The sequence below is a fragment of the Stegodyphus dumicola genome, chromosome 5, assembly GCF_044657685.1.
Source record: "Stegodyphus dumicola isolate Sdum_Otavi_A_Nest chromosome 5, ASM4465768v1".
NCBI lineage: Eukaryota > Metazoa > Arthropoda > Arachnida > Araneae > Eresidae > Stegodyphus > Stegodyphus dumicola.
In genome coordinates this window covers 14495752-14519608 of record NC_140772.1, presented here as the reverse complement: position 1 = coordinate 14519608, position 23857 = coordinate 14495752, and the positions used below count along the sequence as shown (strand labels likewise).

Sequence of the window (23857 nt, the reverse complement as noted above, 5' to 3'; positions counted from 1 at the left end):
TACATAGAATAGTATTCACAACAAAGCATTTAATTAACCAAAACAATACAATAATTTCCGTAGTCTTAATCTAATACCAATAGTATAATCTTTACTCTTATAACTATTTCTTTTTCTTCGTGAATAATGTTGTTTGCAGCTTCTCTTTTTTACTTCCTTGTACGAAGTAAAAAAGGAAGTATTGCAATCGCGAAAAGTTTCAGGCAGCATATTTCAACGAAAATATCCATTTTGACCGCTATCGAATGCATTTTAACGATGTTTTTGCGTCATATCTCTACGTAAGGACAGAATAAAAGACTCTTTTCCTCCATAAAAAATTATAAAACTGATTTAAAATGAATTCTGAAGAGAATTTTTCGTGGCTTCTGTACGAACGTATGTACGTACGTACGTACGTATCTCGCATAACTCAAAAACGAGTAACCTCCGAACGTTGAAATTTTGTATATAGGACTGCTATAACATGTAGATGTGCACCTCGTATTTTGGTTGCAATCGGCCGCACCAAACGTATATAAATATATTTATATATATATATATATATATCCACTCTATTACCCGGCTCAGTGATCTCAGTTGCTTTACTCTTATATGTTTGTAAATTGTACATTTTTTGCTTTAAAAATGATTGAATTATGTTGTTTTTATCTTCCGGTTAAGGGTTTTATGCCTTTAGTAAATCTTTATGCAATATTTTTAGAATTATCAACAATTTTAAAATTGTTTAAGTGCCGCTAAGCCTAATAATGTTTTTGATGGCGGCCATTGCTCTTGTTTACATTTGAAACAGCAGGATAGCGGATTTGTTGCCAATCTAGAGAAACTTAGCTTCGCAACAACAAAGATAACGTCTTCATTTATTATTGCGAATTAAATCATGCTTAATTCTTTCTGGAATTTTTTCGAGGACATAAGTGTTTAAGATTTACTTCGTAATTTTTAATATAGATATTTTGAGTTTTTATATATTTTTGCCTTTTCGCGAAGTGAGAACTAAATTAAATGAATGAGAAATACTCAATCGTCTGTGAAAAACTGTTTCTTTTTTGTTTTGTTTGCTTAATTTCTTTTATACATCATTTTAGCTTTATTATAGTATTTGAATAGAACATGTGGCAACGATTAGATAATTCTATTCTTTAAATGATATAAATTTTGTGCATTATGAGTTATAATATGAACGAAATATAATACTGTTAAGTGAATCTAGCGCCAGAGTGTCGCTATGGTAAACAAATACTAGAGTGAATTTTTAAGAATGCATTTATTCTATTGTGGTTTATGCGCTGTCGGCGAAGTAGATTTAATAGAGTTGGATGAAGTGGATGTAATGTCCCATTATGTAGCGAAAATTCTCCCCATATTTCCGCGTTAACGTGATAATAATATATGTTTAAAATATAACCTTTTAAAATGTCCCTTACTTCACAAACGGAGAATGCGAAAAGAAACTACAACACAACGCAAGCAACGATTAGAGAAAGAAAAACAGCAGGTCAAGCATATGTCGCCTTGTGTCGTGTGAAATAATTAAATGGAATATTAATTGAAGAACTGGACTGCTCGAAACTCACTGGAAAGGTTCCTTGAAAATAATGAAGCATTACAAAAGATGGATAAAATTGGAAATTATAAACCACTATCAGCTTTATAAATTAGAAACGATAAAATGTTAATAATGTTAATAAAAAGTAACTAAAATAAAAATTTTCTTTTTTCACCTAGGTAGGAATTTATTTCTTTTTATATTACTTGTTGTTTCGCCAGGTTTATATGTGGGAAAAGTAAACTTCTAATTGGAAACAATGGCAGCATTCATCCCTGCGGTTGTGTATTGCTTAAATATGCTCTATTCAGCGAACCGTGCAAAAAATAATGACGATTTGATAATTAATAAACGAAACAGTCGTAAGGAAAAAAGCACCTGACAGTCATTTACGTTCATCTCATGCGTCAATAAAATACTAAAATTTTATTACTGCATATACATATGTGTAAGATTAAAAAAAAAATTAATTAAACTAAGGACTTGAAGTAATAAAATTACGTTCTTAAGCAGCTTATGATTGAAAAATTTAATATTACATAACAGATTATTTTTACTAGAAAACTGTGGCAACGGAAAATACAGATTAGAAAACAATCAGGAAAATTAAGCAATTTAAACATAGCCAAAAAGTCTTTAAAATAAGGAATAAAAAATGTAAAAAGCATTTATGATAATCTGCAAATTAATTATTTTATTTAATGCTTCAAATAGATTCATCAGGGAGTAATTACTTAAAACATTAAACAGGAACAATTAAACAGATCTGAACACACGTTTCATTCTTCTTGACTATCTGAGTGAATAAAAACTAAACTTAAAATTTTAATTTAAATAAATATATGCACAAAACTGTTTTACAAAATTTATTGATTCCCTTTCTCAAAGAGTCAAAATAAATAAATAAATAAATAAAAATTCACGTAAATATACACACAAAACGTTTTTACAAAATTAATTAATCCTCATTCTTAAAGAGTCAAGAATAAATAGTATTGTTGCGTGCGTACGGGTTCGTTATGAAATGAATGCACAAGTCCGATGAAAAATGAACAAAAATTTATTATTATCACAACAAAAATGCTTAAATTTTCTCAAATTATCAAGCAGTATTACAATATCTCACAGTAGTTATCTTTTAACTACTCAAATGTCCAATAGAACGTAATTCAAAACAGCTAAGGAACGCTAATCCGCGAATTCGCTACAATCAACAACAGTAGTTTTCTAAAAAACAACAAACTAAGCAACTACTACAAACTGAGATGTTTTCCTCCTTTTATAAGATTTTAAAATCACGCGCTAGAATTTTCCAGTACTTTCTCGAAATCAAAAAGAGATATTTATTTATTTAACGCACGCGCTCTTGTATTTTTAATTTTTCCGGCTTAGCTTTCTTTTAATATTCGTCACGCGCTGCACTGCGCGAGAAATAAAACCATTTAATTTATAATTGAACTAACATTAGCTTTTTAAATACCAAATTCGTAACACTGCCCCCTTCCCAAGGACTGCACGTCCCGGGCAGTACAATCCCTGGACAGGAAGCTAAACTTATAACTGTGGCATAAATGCATTAATAAGCATTACATTACAATAATAAACAACATGAACAACAAATGCAATACATAAAACAAATCAAATGCTATCAAATACAAATCAAATACACATTTAAAAACGAAATGGACCATGGTCTTATACTATTTACAATTATTTACATTATGTACTATGGCCATTGTAGTGAGCTAACATGTCGTAATGAACGACTTTAGGTTTAGAGTTCGAACACTTACGGATCATGACGTCATTCAGTCTCTCCAGGACTGTATATGGACCATCCGAAGGTGACTGTAATTTCGGACAAAGTCCTTTCCGTCGAGTCGGATTCCACAACCACACTTTGTCTCCTTCGTGGAATTGATGTTCAGTAGCTCTTGTGTCGTATCGGGTCTTCACTTTCTCCGTCGCCAAGTTCACTCGCTTTCGTGCGAAACGGGGCATCACTTCAAAACGGGCCTGGACATCTTGGATGTGTTCCTCAGGCGATGAAGGAGCATCCGTACGGCGATCAAACAGGCGGTCACAAGGCAGACGAAGGTCTCGACCGAAGAGCATCTGGGATGGAGAATAGCTGGTAGTCTTGCGTTTCTTTTTGGCTTTAGTACGATTTCGGCAGCCTCCTGAGCTGGGTCTTTCGGACAAGGCGTCGGCATTTCTAGGTGAGGATCCCTTTTGAGGATGGATAGTCATGCCATCAGATGCTGAAAGCAGTTTGTTGGTTTTTCAAGTCTAGGGAAAAATTGTATTTCCTTAAAAAGTCCAATCCGAGTATGCATGGATCTGTGATATCCGCCACATAAGCCGTGTGATGGTAGGCGGCACTTCCAAACGTGATGTTCACGTTTAACTTCCCAGCTATCTCGATCTTGTCACCAGACGCAGTCTGAAGGGTAACACAGGATGGCGTCCAAATAAGTTTATCTTTAAAATGTTCAGCTAAATCTTTCCTAATGATGGTAACATTAGCTCCTGTGTCAATGATCATATTGCAAGGAACTCCATCGATATTCCCATTGATGGACAGTCCGTTATTGTTGTCACTCACTATAGAGATCTTGAGCGCTTTAAAACAGGGTTTTTCATTATCTGGCAACCTTCGTTCCTTGATATGGTCATTAATTTGTTTGTTTAAATCGTATGTCTTATTTTCCGTGCTCTGGGGAGTTCTGCAGTTCCTTCGTAGGTGGCCTTCAACACCGCAATTCCAGCACTTTAGGGTCGGTTTCGTTTCACCACTATTCCGTCTTAAAGCATTCACTGGTCTTGTCAACTCATCCGTTTTATTATCCGTGCCCTGGGGTGTTCTGCAATGCCGTCGTAGGTGACCTTCAGAACCACATCTCCAACATCTTACAGCCACTTTGTTCTCACTGCTACTCCGTATCAAAGCATCGACTTGTCTGGATAAATCATCTAAACGAGCCATCAATTGGTCCCCTGGGTCGTGGACTCGCACAGCTCTGACTGGGTAGCGATCTCTAAGAATTGCTTTGCTGGGCTGCCTCCAATTTCACGGCGTACAACAGAGCGCTTTTTACATCCTTTACATCTGCCATTCGAAGAGCTTTCTGTATTTCAGGATCCCGGATGCCATCGATAAAGTATTGCAAGGACAGGATTTCCCTTGTTTCTGTCGGGCATTCTGAAAAGGCGAGATGGGACAGCCTTTCAACATCCGCGGCGAGCTCCTGAAGTGTTTCGGTAGGCTTCTGTTGACGAGATTTTAATTGGAGCCTGCTGTAGTCTTTTAAACACTTCTCCCCAAAGCGCAACTCCAAGGCGCCGGACAGAGCTTCGAAATCTAACCTTTGATTTTCGGGAAGCGTCTGCAGGATATCCGCTGCGTCTGCTCTCAGAGAAGCGGCGAGATGACAGGCCTTAGCTTGGGAATCCCATCCATTCGCATCCGCAACGATAGAAAATTGTGTCCTATACACCTGCCAGGAGGTCTTCCCATCATATGTAGATAGTTTCAGAACGGAACGAGCAGGCATCGATAAAAATTTGAAACCTTCAGAATTGTTTCCTACCGTCGCTATGCACTTCTTTAGGCTGTCAACTTCTTTGGCGAAGGCAGCATAAACCCTATCATCAATTTGTTGTTCGACGGCAGAAACTCTTTCTTCAATTTGTTGTTGGAAGGCCGAAACTCTTCCTTCGACTCGTTGCTCCACAGCCGACACTCTATCTTCTATTTCATCTTTGACAGAAGAAACCTTTTCTTCAATTTGCCCGACTTTATTTTCGACAGCTCCTATTCTGTCTTCCATAGCCTCAAATTTACTTTCTATTACGCAGGTTATTTCTCTTTTCATTTCGACTTGACCTGCTTCAATCTTTTCTTGTACAGCTTTTATATCTTCTTTAAAAGTTACTTGACCAGCTTCCAACTTTTCGTGAACGGCTTCCATTTCCTTTTTAACGGATCTCATCTCTCCTTTAACGGAATCTTGGCCCAATTTCATATCTTCCTTAACGGATTCCTGGCCCAATTTCATTTCTTCCTTAACGGATTCCTGGCCCAATTTCATTTCTTCCTTAACGGAGTTGACGGCCCCTTCCATCTTTTCTTGGAAAGCAGCAAATGCAGTCATCATTTGCCTGAATTGTTCTTCCATCGCTCTTTTTATTGGCATTCAAACCCCACTCCTGACACCAAAAATTGTTGCGTGCGTACGGGTTCGTTATGAAATGAATGCACAAGTCCGATGAAAAATGAACAAAAATTTATTATTATCACAACAAAAATGCTTAAATTTTCTCAAATTATCATGCAGTATTACAATATCTCACAGTAGTTATCTTTTAACTACTCAAATGTCCAATAGAACGTAATTCAAAACAGCTAAGGAACGCTAATCCGCGAATTCGCTACAATCAACAACAGTAGTTTTCTAAAAAACAACAAACTAAGCAACTACTACAAACTGAGATGTTTTCCTCCTTTTATAAGATTTTAAAATCACGCGCTAGAATTTTCCAGTACTTTCTCGAAATCAAAAAGAGATATTTATTTATTTAACGCACGCGCTCTTGTATTTTTAATTTTTCCGGCTTAGCATTCTTTTAATATTCGTCACGCGCTGCACTGCGCGAGAAATAAAACCATTTAATTTATAATTGAACTAACATTAGCTTTTTAAATATCAAATTCGTAACAGTATCAATGCAAACTACAAAAACAAGCGGATGGATTAACTCCTTTCCTGCCGCAAAGCAAATAATTCCTGATTGCCAATTTATGTCGTTTATATTATTCGTGATATTATTAGCCCAAAGGGCGTTGGCCCAAAAATGCTATTAATTTGGTTTTGGCATTTTGTATTGAAAACTTTAAAAGGCTGTATCACTTTTCAAATTGTTGCCACCAAATCAATTTCTTTAACTTCCAAGGTGTAATTTTTAGAGTAATCGCCATTTTTGTAGTTTTTCTTTAATTAATGATAACCAGTGTACATTATTATTATATTTTTTTTCTATGATTGTACTCTGTATATTCATTAAGAAAGCATTTAATACTGATCATATTTAAATGTTCGCTTTAGCATAAATAAACCTTCAGATATTTGATTTAATAAAATTTATTAATTTAGTGTTTAGATATTCACGTTTGGGATGTTTTTCCTTAGGAACTGACAGAGAAAGTGAAGGAACGGAAATCCCCCCATTCTAAGCACGTGCCACATAAACCGCTTGTAAAAATGGCATCACTTCCCCCGAATTTTGTTTTCCCATTCAACAGTGCTGAGGAAAAAGGTACGAAGTTTTCCTTGCTTTGTATAGAAATGTTTTTTTAAGAAACTTTTAAGGAATTTTTTAAGAAACCGCGCAAAATAATGTCGCAAAATGGCACATTTGTGCCATCTCACGACATGTGAACTTCAAAATAAGTTTTCCGTTGCAATAAAGACAGTCCCAGATAAAAATGAGTCTACTGCATTCTTATCTGCGACTGAGCCAATAAAGATGAAAAATGCAAATTTTTCATGTTATCATGTTTAATGGCAATTCATTTTTTTCAAACGAATAATACTTAATAAAACAGTTAAATGGCAGAAACATTTATAAAACAGCATTTCAGTAGGCTCTTAAGAAAGAAATACTATACTTTATGATGTCAAAAGGAACAAAATTGCTCATTGACCAATTGATGACTAAAAACTGTTGACTGAAACATTTGGATAACTTTGTACCCACACAAAAAATAAATCAAATCTGGCAGAAAAAATGGAACTCTCTTTAGCAAAGCAGATACCACATGATCTAATCAACATAATAAACGGGAAAATGTGTCTCAGTAACCCTCGTTTAAATCAATTCATATATGGACATGGACCCTTCCCCATTTACTACTTCGAAAGAAATAGCTGTTCCTCAGACAAGTTTGTTTGCGGCGAGATCTCCAGAGCACTTACTATCTGTTCTCATGCTGATTAACACGAACACATCATCGCATTAGACCAACTGCAAATGAACTCGAGTTTCGAAGATATATCACAAATAATCCAAACTTTCATCACAAAATCTATAGTACTATCAATTGCCTTTTGGATCAAATTCAAGATATTTGTAAGCAATAATTGTTACGAATTCCGGAAGTCTCTATATTAGTATGCACATCCTTCTAAATAACAACTGCATGAAAATGTTCCGGAAAGTTTGCACGGAGCTTCTGTAGGATGCCTCGCTACATCGGTAGCATTACGAGACAATACCTGTATCTGATATGTTATGTATTTAACACAGTTAAGACGTTTGAGTACATTATCCTCTATTCAGCACAGTTTTATTAAATAATCATAAGTTAGAATAACTACGTAATCTTTATTTAACAAGTTAGAGAATTTGCTTAGCTCAGAACACAAACAGAATACAAATTAATAGTCTTTACAAACATTTAAATCGAGTTGTTGAAATATAGAACTTACAAGAGATTTATTTATAATCTTTAAATAGCTATGACTTACCTATTAGGTAATATTATCAGGAGTATATTCCATAAAACACAAACAAAACAGTTAACAAAAAAACAAACAAACAAAGTTAACAAAAAAAAAAGAATGAAGAAAAGAATTGCTGAAAAGAATGAAGCACAAACACAACGTTAGCAGAAAATCTTTTTCTTCTGTATTTGAACGTAAATAAACTCCTGCCAATAAACATCGTTTGGCGCTCGTTTGTTTTTTTACGTTGCCAAGTTTTATTATGCAAAAGTGACACCAATTTATTCTAACAGTATCATCATATGGCCAAGTTCTGGTGTCTCGTATGCTTATTCTTGTCCTGTCCTGTAATATATGCTAGAAGTGGTAAGATGTATTACTGATCTTGCGATCTTTATTTTGCTACTAGCAGCTTCGCTGACAGCCTTCGACTGGCTTTTAACCGGAAATGTACCGGAAAATGGCTGAAGGGGACGCCAAACGTTAAATTTAAAAACTGCGTAGAATTTTACTCTGCAAAACAACTTCATAAAAAAAAGTTATTACGTATAACAAAATTACAATGAAATAAGCAATATCCCTTGATACAAATATTAATTATCTTAATAAATAAATTAACCAACTTCCCTTTGCAAAATCTTAAGAACTCAAATGGTATAAAGGAGATTAAGAACTTCGTTTCCTAGAAAAATCACTCAAAACTTTTCAATATCTTAAAAACAGTGGAATAAGCAATAAATGACATAAAAGAATACAAAAAACAAAAAATTCTGAAAAGCAAAGTATAATTAATGATATTTTATCTTATAGTTTCAAGAGAAAAAAATTACGATGAAATAAGCTATATCCCTTAATACAAATATTAATTATCCTAATAAAAAAATTAACCAACTTTCCGTTGAAGAAAACAAATCATGCAAAACTTTTCAATATCTTACAAACAGTGAAATAAGCAAAAAATAGCATGAAAGCAACTCAAAAAACATAAAATTCCGCGCAGAATTTTACTCTGCAGAACAACTTTATCAAAAAAAAAATCAACAAAATGTATTATATAAATATAAAAATGACAATGAAATATGCCACTCTCTTAAAAACAGTGACATAAGAAATACGATGAAAAATTGTTGCCAAACCCCTATTTATATAAGAATGAAACTATTCAAAATGATGCGATTTCATCAAAAATCTATCAACAACAATAAGACAGGATTATTGTTGCCAAAATCACATTTTTAAAGATGTGAGATGTGAGAAGTGTACTCGGAAGCTTCATTTAATTTTTTTTTTTTTTTAAATTACAAAATATTATCATTTTTCCAAAGTTCTTTTTGTAAAAGCAGTCGCAAGGATGGAAAGTTTAAGGTGTCCAAAAATCAAAGAAAAATAAACTGTACATTTTTAAAAATAAACTTTTTTAGAAAAAATCCCGTTGAAAAGGTGTTAAGCTCCCTTTGTTAAATAAATTCGTATTGAATCGATTTATTGAAACACGAATTTTTTTTTTTTAAGTTCGTAAAATAGCTAAGTGCCTACGTTTCATGACGATGTGAAAATGGAGTGTGTAGGGTAAAATCTCGCTTTCCTATAGCCTATTATGTTTCAAAATGACGCGATTTCGTCACAAAACATAAAATTAAAAAAATTCGAATTCGAATTTCGAAAAAATCGCTTCGAGGTGCACTGGCTTTTGTATAGATGCACCTATGTACGAAATTTCGTAGCCGTGGGTCTATTAGCTTCCTCGCACTGCGAACGAAAGACACACACACACAGACAGACTCTTTCTTTTATTATATGTAGAGAAGAGATGTTACTTCAATAAATTTTGCTTAATCCATCATTATTTTTAATTCATATATTTGAAGACCGGACTGATGTTTATAATTATGCCGAGACACCGCTATATATATACGTTTCAATTTAACACTCAGATTAGTGAAGTAAAAGAAAATTCTGCTTTTATAGCAATCCATCTGCATAAAGCATCTTTGAAGAAGATTTTTTTTAAGTTAGAAAATGATCCGCATAAGTCCGTAGGCACTTTTTTCCTGGCACCTTTGTGAAGGTTTTAAATTTTCGAACAGTGGCTGGTTTTCGTGAAAGTGCCAGCACTTTTATGAATTGCCTTTATAAAGACGTCCCTTCTGTACAATCGAGGGTGAAATTAACATGTATATTAGTACCACAGGTCATATACAGGGGTTGGACAAAAATATGGAAACACCTTTAAAAAAACATGTTTCTTTGCTTAATATGGTGTAGGAAACCCGTTGGCATCCAAAACTGCTTGCAGTCTTCTCGGAATGCATAAATACAGTTCCTGTATGTTTGCCAAGGGAATATTATACCATTCTTCCTGCAAAACGGTGGCAAGTTCAGATAACGATGTTGGCGGTGGATAACGAGAACGCACTTTCCGTTCCAATGTAGACCACAAAGGTTCGATAATATTCAGATCTGGTGACTGTGGTGGCCAGGGGGAGATGGGAAAACTCATCCTCGTGCTCAGAAAACCAGTCCTGAACAATGTGAGCTGTGTGAGCAGGGGCTTTGTCGTCTTGGAAGACACCATCACCATCGGGGAACAAAGTTTGTACCATGGGATGAACTTGATCGGCCAAAATGTTCACATAAGTCTTGGCAGTCATGTGCCCTGACACAGTTATCATGGGGCTAGCAGAGAACCACGATATGGCTGCCCAAACCATAACAGAACCCCCGCCATGTTTCACTCTTGGAAACAAGCAGTCTGTATTATAGGCTTGAGATGGCGTTTTCCAGACGTAAACTCGGCCAGAAGTGGGAAACAATGTGAAAGAAGACTCGTCAGACCATATTACTCGCTTCCACTGCTCTACAGGCCTTTATGACTTAAACACCACCTTTTCCTGTTACGGGCATTAGCATGACTGATGAGTGGCTTCTCAATTGCAGCACGGCCAGCAATTCCCTGTTTATGAAGCTCCCTTCTAATTGTTTTGCTACTCACAGGGTTCGGTAACACAATATTCATTTCAACAGTAACTTTTGCAGCTGTGGTCTTCTAATTTTTCGTCACAATTCCCCTTAATGATCGTCTGTCACGATCACTCAGGACACACTTTTGTCCGCGCTGTGATTTAGCAGATGATGTTTTTCCGCTTTTCAAATATGTGGAATAAATCTTCGATACAGTACCTCTTGAAACACAACACCTCGGCTACCTTGCTTACGGAAGCACCTACCATACGTGCTCCAACAATTTGCCCACGTTCGAAGTCTGTTAACTCTGACATAATGCAATGACAACCCCACATAACAGTACTCCGACAACAACTGAACTGTTTAGCACATTTACGAAGTTGTATAGGTGTCGTCAGTAGTCAAAAACGCCAGCGCCACCTACATATTTCATTAAAATCAATCTTTCTTTTCAAACATGCATTTCACAAGGTGTTTCCATATTTTTGTCCATCCACTGTATATGTTGCTTTTAGCCAGTATTTAGAAGTATGTCCTGAGAACAATAACATGGATTTCCAAGATAGTGTTTCGAATTATTGCTTCTAACGATTTACACGTAACACAGCATCGAGACCAGATGCAAGATAACAAGCGTAAGAAATTCAAAATACTCATTTTGAAATCATTTTTCAGTAACCTATTTATAGCCTTTAATTTTAAAATTTACTAGATTTCTTTTACAAAATAATAGAAACATTATAAACATTCACGTAAAGCAACATTTTAGGAAAATGATATTGAACAGTGATATATTCCCAATGATATTATTGGTATTTTCATGTTCTAATGGCGCCTACCAGCTGCCGAGCGGTTAAACTGCTGAACACGAGTAATCCTAATGGAGGTTGGAATCCCGCCCGCTTATACCTGTTCCTGATAAGCTATGGAGCTCAAATTTTGTATACAAACTTGTGGATGACAATACAATGTGATGCAGTGTGATATGTTTTTCAAAATTTGATTTATTTTTTTTAATTAAAGTCTGATTTAAGAGTTTATAATTATTTGCAATGAAATTTACAGTGACTGTTTTAATTTTTCCATTTCATATGTCTATATGCATTTTAACCGGCATTTTCTTTCAAAAGTTCATTTTTAAATTTTATTATACTTCAAAATACTATATTCTTTTATACCATTTTAAAATGCCAACGCCCAAAAATGTATCTGTTAAAACGATATGAAATATTAAAAGGTTACAAAACAAACTTCTCACCCTCTTTTAAAACAAGAATGGTAAAATAATATTAATTATAAGATTTTCTAAATTTTTTTAACTAGCGGCATTTTTTAAGCCTTTATTTAACTCTACCATTGTGTTTATAAATACGGTTAAAATTTTGCCGTCGATTTTTAAAGTATTTCCTGACAAGATATGGGGGTCAAAATCTACACATGCACTCACTGTGGACAATACTGCAATATAGTTTCCAAATCTTTTTATTCGGATGTTTTAAAATTTAATGTTGAAACGATTTTTCGTGTGTATCTCCGTTTCATAAGTAAACTAACAGTTTGATAATCTCAATGTTTACACCGAAGGATAGAGTGAAAAAATAAATCTTTTAAGTGAAGTTCATCTGGGATTTTTAACGTAACTTCAGGTATTTTTGGCAAAATCGCTCACATAATATTTCACATAACAGAATTGTTGGAGGAAAAAGGATAATTACTCATTGTTTGAAAACGACTTTTAGTTGAATAACTTGATTGATAAAGTGTTATTCAAGCTAAAAGGTTAAAAAAGATATTAAAGGAAAAGTTAAAAAAAAAAATAATAATAAAAAATAAAAATAAATAAAAAATAAGCTTTTATTTAAAACTCTTTCAATAATGAATGAATTAAAAAGAGAAAAGTAATTTATCACATTGTTTAACGGGGACAAAAGATTAAATAATTCTCTTTGCAGAATTCATCTATAAATTTATATCGCGAATAATTAAAGCGTCGGCGCCTAGATAACGCAATGCATTCATTTAATTGCGTTTTCAAAAGAATAAGTAATTATCTTTATAAACTTATCAAGGGCATCCCGCGCTTTCAATAATCGTGATATAAAATTGTAGATGAACTCTGCAAAGGAAGTTATTTAATCTATTGTTCCTATCAAATTGTATAAACAATTATTTTTCTTCTTTTTAGTTCATTATTTATAAGTTTTAAATAATATTATAAAAGCTAATTTTTTTAAAAATCTATTCTTAATATTTATTATTATTTTATCACCTCTATTATCATTTTTACAAAACAGAAATTTATAATTCTGATTATCAACACGTACTTTGCGAATTCAACGTTGTGCATGGGTTTCAAAATTCCCTGATTGTTTTCTCATAAAGCCTTCGCGCGTTAAAAAAACAGTTCGGACGGATAAAAGGGCAAACTTATTCATCAAGAGCCTCGAATAAAAAAGCAGAATCAGATAAAATCTTTAGCACATTTGTATAGACATAAATTAAACTTGAAAGATGGTAATTTAAAAAATACATTATTAACTGAAAATTACCTTTATATTATGTTTTGCTTAAATAAACAATTATCGATTTTATTTCTTCAGGATATCGAAGAGCTTCCCTGAACTTACAGAGCTGCAGAAATACTACAGATTGCATATTTACTAATTCTCAAGATCTAGCAACGGCACCACCAAGTTTTAAGTTAATTCCGCCTCTAGTGAATACTTCATCAGTCGCTGCAACAAACGTAAACATCCGACAAGCATCTCCGGATGAAACCGACAGCAAAGTATCTGTGGCAAACCTTAGTCCGATCCCTTTGCGATCCACATTTGGATCTACTTTAAGTGTACCCAATGCGACTTCAAGCTGCCAAAAGATGACCTTGCCTCAGGCAAAATGTGAAGTTGATCCGAAGAAACCGGAACAGCCTAAAGATCAGCAAAGAGATGAAGCTGTGCGTCTTCAAACGCAGCCACTAGATGACTGGAAATGTGTCTTTGCATCTATGAATACAGATCCTTACAAAGTTCACGTCTTACCCGTACTACACAATGATGTCACCAGTAGCACAAACTTGTATGACAATAAAGTGTGTGATCCATTGGGTGCAGACAGAAACAGAAGTGCATCAAACGTCTTTCTCCCCGACAAAAGCAACAAATCTGACGATTGCGATTCTGGGTGTGCGTCTATCGATCGTAACTTGAGCAACGATCGGAACAATTCTCTGCGAACACCTTATTTGTATAAAAGCAATAGTGGTGAAGCCTCATTATCCTCGCCTTCGATTGTGAGGGCCGATATCTTTCAAGGAGATGAAGCTCCGTTGATTATAAGGCGGATTCGTAAAAAACTGATCAACCTCGGCGGGGGGGAGTCGTCACTCAGTTCTCAGTCAGATGCTCCCGATGACAACAAAGACAAAAGTTTCACAACAGATTCGACATCATTAGAATGTTAGCACTCATATTCTTAAAGGGAACTACTTTTCTGCACATCTAGGGTTGCCCACTTTATTAAGAGAAAAGATGATTTTGAGGATAAAACTGCCCAGGAATGCAAATGTGATTCGAATAGAAAAAGTATTAATTGTTACAGAAGAAAGAAAGAGAACAGATTACTTACTGCTATACTATTTTAAATATTAATCTGCTTAAAACGTATGGATTATTTTTTAATATAGGTTTTTAAATAGTGCACATATAAAACTATTTGCTGTTAATATTTTTGAATTCTAAAAATGATCAATGTTCATGTTTTAGCAAAGTTTATTTCGAGTGAAATAACTCTCCCAAACCAAATGAAGGATGAACCTTCAAAGTGAGTTCAGCTACACGCAAGCAGTCCGGAGTGCCTGCATATATTCAGTAGGAGCTTGAAATCTGATTAATTACGATGACGAGTTTTCTGTGATTAGAAATTAAAAATTTAAAAATCTAAACCCGGATGCAGGATGTATTGCATTTTAAAAATGATACACACTGGCATAAATAAAGCAATATACATGCATGAAAAAACATGCCTTGACCGCTTGCTTCTTCAAATTTTATAGGGCTCTGAGCATGCCAAAATTTTTTCTTAAAAAAATTATTTTCCCACTATTAGACACAAGGAAGTGAATGTCTGTATACTGAGATATATTTAGAGTCCCACACTGCCTTTATTAAATACTGTGAATAAATTGTAATATGCGGAAATCTATGCAGAAAAACAGGACTGCAAAGGGGTCGTTTTACATAGGGTCATAGAAGAGTCCGGTATAGTGTAACAAATATTTATTAACAGGTTTAAGTTACACACGGACATTACATTTAACTTTAAGAAAACTTACAGAGCAACAGTCTGGCACAACCTATGAAGTGGGAGCCTTGGCTTTTACTGAAGTACTTCTCTGGCTACTCACCAGAGGGCAGCCTTGTTGTCATAGTTAGTCCAACAGTTTATGTTAAGGGATTGGTTACAAAACGTTGGGCGTCACTTTCTAAAGGGGTCGTTTTACACAGGGTCATAGAAGAGTCCGGTATAGTATAACAAATATTTATTAACAGGTTTAAGTTACACACGGACATTACATTTAACTTTAAGAAAACTTACAGAGCAACAGTCTGGTACAACCTATGAAGTGGGAGTCTTGGCTTTTACTGAAGTACTTCTCTGGCTACTCACCAGAGGGCAGCCTTGTTGTCATAGTTAGTCCAACAGTTTATGTTAAGGGATTGGTTACAAAACGTTGGGCGTCACTTTCTAAAGGGGTCGTTTTACATAGGGTCATAGAAGAGTCCGGTATAGTGTAACAAATATTTATTAACAGGTTTAAGTTACACACGGACATTACATTTAACTTTAAGAAAACTTACAGAGCAACAGTCTGGTACAACCTATGGAAGTGGGAGCCTTGGCTTTTACTGAAGTACTTCTCTGGCACTCACCAGAGGGCAGCCATGTTGTCACAGTTAGTCCAACAGTTTATGTTAAGGGATTGGTTACAGGACCAGATTTGCAAACGTGGAGGCCCGACTCGAAACCTATTGCGCTGATCTCCGTCTGTGATTGTTTTCAATGTAGGAAATGTCACTGGTGCAAATTAAGTTTCACGTAAGGCATATTTCGTATAGAATGTTTCGTGAAACAATCTCATAATTCCATATTTTTGGTTCAAAACTATCACACAAACTAATATATTTCACCATTTTTTGTGAATACTGTTTTCTGGATCTCTTACGTACTGTATAAAATATAAACTTATATGAATCCTCGTCACTGTACAAAATCTTGGTCATTTTAGACCAGGATTTTGTTTCTTTTGAAAGAAACAGATACTTTTAATAATATCAAATGAAAAAAAAAGAACTGGAATTTATTTTTATACTGTATTTTTGAAATTTCAAAGGCCCAGCACTTGAAATTTAATAAGATTAAAGGTTAACGTGGTTGAACTGTAGAAAGAATTCTAAACTACTCCTTTAAGTGTTGGTCTAAACTACTCCTTTAAGTGTCTAAACTACTCCTTTAAGTGGAAGCAAATTGTAATCAGCTTTTTCTTCGTCTAAGTGAATCATCAGCTTCTGAGCCTAATTAGTACGTACGTTTTATGAACTAAAAATTTATTTCTGCTTCTAATTTATATTTTTAAAACCTCGAATTGAAAAAATTATATAAAACTTTACATATTTTAAATACTGAAAGGCATCTGGAAGTTAGTTAAAAGTAAAAGACCAAGGCATATGTTCCATTTGCCATGCAGAAATCAAACTCTTTCGAAAGCATTTGTGTAAACTTTGATATCCAGAACGTTACATTTCATCAGATACAAATTAAATCTGTAAGAAATAGTTAGGTAAAAATATACATATACAAGCATAATGTTTAAATTAATAACCGAATTCTGTTTATCCTATAATTTGTTTAATTATCGAAAACATAGTAATAATAATAACAAAGTAGTAACCAGAGTATCAATTTTTTATCTGATATGGCTAGGTTTTCTGATATCAGCAAATAAATTAGAAATGGGACGAATCTTAAATTTTCTGGAATATCTTAAATTATCCATGTAAGAAGAAGAAAAATTAATATTAATAGTTATTACTTAAAAGAATATTTGAAATCTGCGTTTCATGAAAAATAAATTTAAGAATATTTTTTAAATACACTGATATTTATTAATACAAATGAATTTGAAAAATAAAATGCATAATTGAAACTCTTGAATCTTGAGATTCATTTTCTCAAGATAATCTGACAAAAAATATTTTTAAAAACTTCATTTTTTACATTTTTCACAATCTTTTTATATCTAAGCAAATGCAAAGAGGAGATAATTATTTCATGAGTTATCAACGATGAACCATGAAGAAAGATCCCTTAATTCCATCTAGAAAATTAAGACTGTATATTCAGGTAAAACTGAATGCCATAATGAAATGCTGATCATACAAAGTGGCAGAAACTGCAATAATCGCGATAGTTTACAGAGTCTCACCTCCTTTGGAAGCATAAACTGACTTGAGACTCTGGAAGACGTAAGCGAATATTCGCTATGTCTTGGAAATTATAACATAGACTTATTAAGGATGTAAAATATCCTTTTATTAAACTCAGCAGATTAACGTGTATTGTGCTTTCAAAACAAGCTAGCATTTATGGCGTAACTGAAAAGAAATTAATTTAAATTAAACTAAGTTAAGTCGTAAATTACCTACACAGACAGAATAGCTCAAGTTGGCTTAAACCTAATACTGACGTGACAAACTTGATCGGAAAAATAACACAACGCCACAGACAAAATGCTATCAAAAGATTCAAATAGTGACGTGGCCTTCATCAGGAGGAACATGCTGTGATTCAACAATTCTAAAAACCTTTTTTTAAAGACTACCACTTTCTACCTCATTTGAATTTGTGCGAATTAAAATTTGCATTCTCGCAGGAAAACGGAAAGTGTGAAAGACAGAAAAGCTAATTAATATAAAATAACCGATTAATAAAAATAAATAAATCTTTACAAGTTGTTTAATGAATGAATGTTATAATGAATGAATTCCGCTTGACATCAAGAAAACTAATCTTTCAAAAGTTTTGAGTTAAAAAGTTGAATTTTTTTTTTTTTTTTTTTTTTTTTTTTTTTTTCTGGTTGTTATGTTTGTTAGGATTCGAAACATTAGAAATGTGTGAAGATTTGAATTATCGAATTTCAAACTTTGTTCAAGATCCGTACGATTCCAACACTGAAAGATTCGAATATCACATACATAAAACGCACGTACTAATTGGTTTTGACGGGCCTAGAAACAGACGTTTTTCACATAGGCGAAGAAAAGGGTGATTTCAGTTTGCTTCCTATTCACTTAACAAGTAGTTTAGCATTCGTTTTACAGATCAACCACATTAATAAAGCTGGTTTAGGAAACAGATCGCAGCATGATTATTGGATAAATTAGCAAATAATGGATTATATAACGGAAAAAATGATTATATAACGGAGTTTAAATGATTATATAATGGATTATATAACGGAGTTATGAGGAAACATATGGAATAAATCAAATGCAACTTTAAAGCAAAAAACTGGCGCCAAAAGTAACGAAAATAAATGAATGGGCAATCTTTAGAATTAAAATGTTTATGCCATTTGTCACATAAAAGTGAAGGACATAATGAAATCTAAAAATTGAGGCTGTAGTTTTTCACATTTATTCATAATGACAAGATTCGGTATACTTTTTCATAAATTAGACAGAAAAAAATGGCAACAAATTTTTAAAAATACGTTATTTATTTTGATACAAATACATTCAGCTGTAATATTAAAAGTTCTAAATTTAAAAAATGCGATATTTTTTTTCCAGGCGTTAGAAACGCTTCTTCTTAATTTCAATAATATACGATGGGATAAAATCTAACCCAAATTTGTGGGAACGTTCTAAAAGTAGAGAGAATATCAAATAATGATGTAAGTGCAAAAAGAAAGCAAAATCCAGAAAACTTAGGGAAAGTTTATATTTATTACTTACAGTACAATTCTGTTAGAAATGGAAAACTACATTTTGCACTGTATAAAGCTTTTCCCATATAGAACCGACTCTTTTTGAATTTCAAAAATTTATGAGCTGCTGAGAATTTGAGGAATTTTTGGCTAACGCTAACAGTTCTTTTTTAGTAGTGCCAGTGTTTGTCATTTTTCAGATGCCTATCTATTGTTCGTCAGTTTTAGATCCATTAAGAATACCCATTGCGGAGAAATCTCTGCTTTACTGTCTGCATATTAAATTTAAGCGAATGTAGTTCAAAATAAATTAGTTTAAATTCAATTTTAACAAAATTTTTTGGTAAATTAAAAAAAGTTCCATTGATTTTGTCCTTGCAGCTTTTTAAAATATGCAAGTGCATGAGCTATAGCACCATGAAATAAAATAATTTGTAAATCGTTTGCAAGGTACAGATTCTTCCATTTGAGATTGATAGTGGGCAACCCATTTTTAATAAATGTAATTTCATTAATTCATATGATTGCATAATCTCAAAATGTACAAACTACTGTTGCCAAAAAAAAATTTTTTTAAAGGCTTAACAGCATGGGATACAGCTGATTCGCAGCCTTCGAGCTTTAATTCTTTTGTACGATGTGAAAGGAAATGAAGAGGATTTGGGGAGTTCCTGCACTTTGCATCATTCTGCCTTGTGGTGAAAGACAGTATTTTGAAAAAGAAAAAAAGATAAAAAATGCATGCTTTTTATTTTGTTATTTACATTTATAAAGACGATCTTTTTCTATACGAAAATTCATGTCTGTGTACAGTTTATAACATTTGTGGAATTGTATCATAAAGACAAAGACACTTTGAGGAATGTAGCAATTTTACAACTTGCAGTGAAAATGTTACTGCATAACAGTAAGCATTTTACACAAAAATTAAAACGTACTGAATGTCAAACGTACTGTTAAACCAAAACTAATAGACTCTGCTAATAATTAAAGGGTGCTGACTCAAATAAATTTTAAAAAAAGGAATTTTATGTTATTAGCCATGTCTTTTTCTTTAATTAATAAAATAGTTTATTGATATTTTCCTTAGTGTAAATTTTTATGAACTTTGATTTATAATTTCTTTAGTTATCTGTATTCGAATTTTCATTAATAAGGCAATCTAGAAAATGGCAAACAGAAAACAAAACTCTCCAACTGTAAATATTTTCCAGTATGTTACACACATTTTTCTAGTAATATTCCTTTTATTCAGTTTATGCATAATTTAAAGCATTTTAAAATATTCAGATTTGATACTAGTTTCAATTCACAGATATTTTTTCATAGTTTTCTTTTACCTTTTGCAAAGAAACCAACTTTCATATTGAAACTCTTTGATATGGAAATTTGTTTTAAACTCATTGAATCTCCAAGTTTCAGCAACTGAAATGAATAATATATTAGAAAATATTTTCTGGCTGATGTCTGCAAGATATTCATTTCAAAACAATCGTCAAAAGCCAAAAGATATTTTGTAATTACCAGGCATTCCCAAAACAAAACAAAAAAAAAAAAAAAAATCCTCCAGATAAAAAAATTCATCAGAAAGTTCTCGGAATGTATTTATTTTAAAATTGTTTACAGTAAAATCACTTACACTATACTTCGTTTACAATACCTACTTTCAACAGCTGTACATTTTTTCAACTTTCTTAAACAATTGTAAAAGTTCTGGAAAAGATTTCGTGATACTTTTTTAAGAAGATTCGCATAAATTTATCAGTCTTAATATTTACGTTTGATATCAAGAACAGAATTAGTAAAAATCGGGTGAAGATAAGTCAGGAGAATATTTCTAATACTCCAATATTGCCACGTTCTTAGATACTGCTTAATCATATTACTCTCTTAGTGCCGTTTCGAATTCCGAAAACTCATCTTGCACATTAGAGGAAAGAAGCGCTCTTGATTCTCTTAGAAAAAGAATGATATTTTCACGTTCCTTGTGGTGTGACATCATTGCCACATTACCCATACGTTGCTAGGCACTGCTTAACCACATTGCTATGTGAGTGCCATTTCAAATTCCGAAAATTAGACATGCACATTATAGAAAACAGATGCTTTTGATGCTGTTGGAAAGTAATGATTTGGTTACATCTCCTTTCTGTGTGGCGTCACTGCCAGATTGCTAGCACGTTGCTAGGTGATGCTCAACCACATTGTTCCGCGTGTGCCATCTCAAATTCTGAAAATTCAACATACACATTATAGAAAACAGCTGCTTTTGATGCTGTTGGAAAGTAATGATTTCGTTACATCTCCCTTTCTGTGTGGCGTCACCGCCAGATTGCTCGCACGTTGCTAGGTGATGCTTTGTAAGGATCTTAAGTTTTACTAACGTTTATTTTTATTTTAAATCTTTACTATCACTTCTTATTTTCTACTTCCGGCCAGAATTAAAAGCTTTAACTTATTTATGCAAATTTGTCTGGCGAACGCCAAGTACTTAAGTTGTGGCTTTTTGCCAAGCAAGAGAGAGGAAGGAGTTAGTCGAAGCAGGCCGCTTACCTTAGCAGTTTTACTCGGTTGCTGGTTGCCTTCCAGGCCAGAGGTTTAATCCTCGTGATAATTTTAAACGTATTGTAGTGTTAACAGTTCTCTGTACTACATACGGCTTCCTGTTAATATACGGCCAATCTTCCACGTAGGCCCTTGTTTATTATTCCAAAGTTAAGTTAGAGTTTAGTTAAATATTTTTATATTCTTACGTTCAGACCACAAGTAGTTGGTCTCTGTATTCCGAAGTACGGAAATTATTGTAAAGAGTGAACAATAAAGGGTTTCGTATACCCTTCCTGTGTATCTTGTCTACTTCCCACATTTATTGAACATAGCTTTAGTAAGCTCCCTGTTCCGAGTCAGAGTCTTTGCATGTTCCCAAAGAAAGTAAGGCGGAACACTGAACCTGATAGCTTAACCACATTGTTCTGCGTGTGCCATCTCAAATTCTGAAAATTCAACATACACGTTATAGAAAACAGCTGCTTCTGATGCTGTTGGAAAAAATGTGATGTGGATACATCTCTTGTTGTGTGGCGTCATTGCCAGATTGCTAAGTAATGCTCTGCGAGTGCTCATTGCTCTGTGAGTTGCTCATTGCTCTCCATTACTCTGTGAGTGCCAGCTCAAATTCCAAAAATTCAACATGCATATTATAGAAAACAACTGCTTCTCAATGCTGTTGGAAAAGGAGTGTTGTGATTGCATCTCTTCTTATGTGACGTCATTGCCAGATTTCTAGCACGTTGCTAGATAGTGTTTGAATGCTGTTCTATGAGTATTATTTCGAATTCTGGAAGCTCAATATACACTTCACAAGAAACATTTGCTTTTGATGCTGTTGGAAACGGAATGAAGAGATCACGTTTTTCGTGATGTCGTGGTGCTTCCGATATTCTGATAATGCAGCGTTTGGCTTGTAAAAAAACGTAATAATGTCCCTTGTTACCTAACGATTCAAACTAAAAACTGTACCTCTCGTTCTGACAGTGACAGGCAATAAAACGAGAATATTTTTTGTCTACGTCTTTCAAAATAATCCCATTACAATCCAGTTCATTTTCTTACTGATCTCATGTTTCCCTTAGTTAATTGCAATAACTAGTAAATTTAAGTATTAAGAATCATTAAATACTCGTTACATTTACCTGCTGTTATATAAATCATTACCTCTTCACAAAATTATTATTACACGTTCGAATTCTTCATTTTCTGAGAAGAAATTCAGATTAAATTAAACAGACGAGCGAATATTCAAAAACCATTATTTAATTGATCACAACAATAGAGAAATGATTGCCATATTGATGGAAACTTGCCTTCAGATATGTATATAGCTAGGTTTCAAATATTTTAATCCTAATTATATACCGATTGTTATTTTAAAAATTTGTTTTCTTTTCAGTATTTCAAATTTTGAGACAGATAGGCTACCCAGTGTTTAACTTGACATGTAATAAATATTATTTGCTGCATCCTTACCTCAAAGTTTCTCTGCATCTTGAAATTATACAGTAATAAAATATTCGAGTTCACTTATATAGTGTGTTATATTTCATCTTCGTAATACAATAAAGAGTTAATATTGAACGTTTACATTCAAATCATTTCACCCCAAAAATAATCATTATTAAAATATGTCACATCAACATGTAAATATATTGGGTCTTTTAAATGTCATTTAAAGCGGCCAGTTTAAGCTAAAATTACAGAAACCCTATTCTTTTTGCAACAAAAGTTCAAAAGCATCATTTTAGTAGACCTAGCCGTCTAATGAAAAATATGAAGTTCATTTATACTGATCTAAGTTACAAAAATGTAAAAAAAAAAAATTATTATTTGAAAAAGAAATATTTACTCTGTTAGAGAAAAAAATATAAAAAATTATGATAAATTTTATGACAATTTAAGGCAGTGGTTTTCAAATTTTTTTGTTTCAGGAACCGATACAGCTATAAATTTTGTCTGGACCTTTCAGTCCGTAGAAAATTAAGTACTGAAAGTTTTATTGTTTCAGGGAACCTATAAAAATAAAAATTTTCTGCCGAACCCTTAAAATTTGCAAAATATTAAGTGTTTTAAAGCACTGAAAATAAATCAATGTTGCATACATTTTTCATGGAAAATGTATAAAAAAGGCATTATTATATTCAATAGTACTTTTATTGTTATTTCGTAATGTAGTAAGAGAATAAAGAAAAACATTATTTTAATTACTTACCTTATAAGGTATTTCTCCCGCCTTCTTAGCATGCCTTCGCGGTGTAGCGGTCAGCACACTCGGCACGTATTCGAGAGGTCCGTGGTTCG

General features: G+C 33.4%; 1 protein-coding gene across 1 annotated transcript in view; it reads left to right on the top strand.

Annotated features, from left to right (window-relative positions):
• LOC118186048 (voltage-dependent T-type calcium channel subunit alpha-1G-like) overlaps positions 1-23086 on the top strand; it is a 283525-nt gene extending 260439 nt beyond the window's left edge. Inside the window, exons 32-33 of the mRNA XM_085816460.1 lie at positions 6739-6865; positions 13617-23086. Coding sequence (XP_085672586.1) covers positions 6739-6865; positions 13617-14479 — 990 coding nt within the window. The 3' untranslated portion in view covers positions 14480-23086. The remainder of the gene's footprint in view (positions 1-6738; positions 6866-13616) is intronic.
• The last annotated feature ends 771 nt before the right edge of the window (positions 23087-23857 follow it).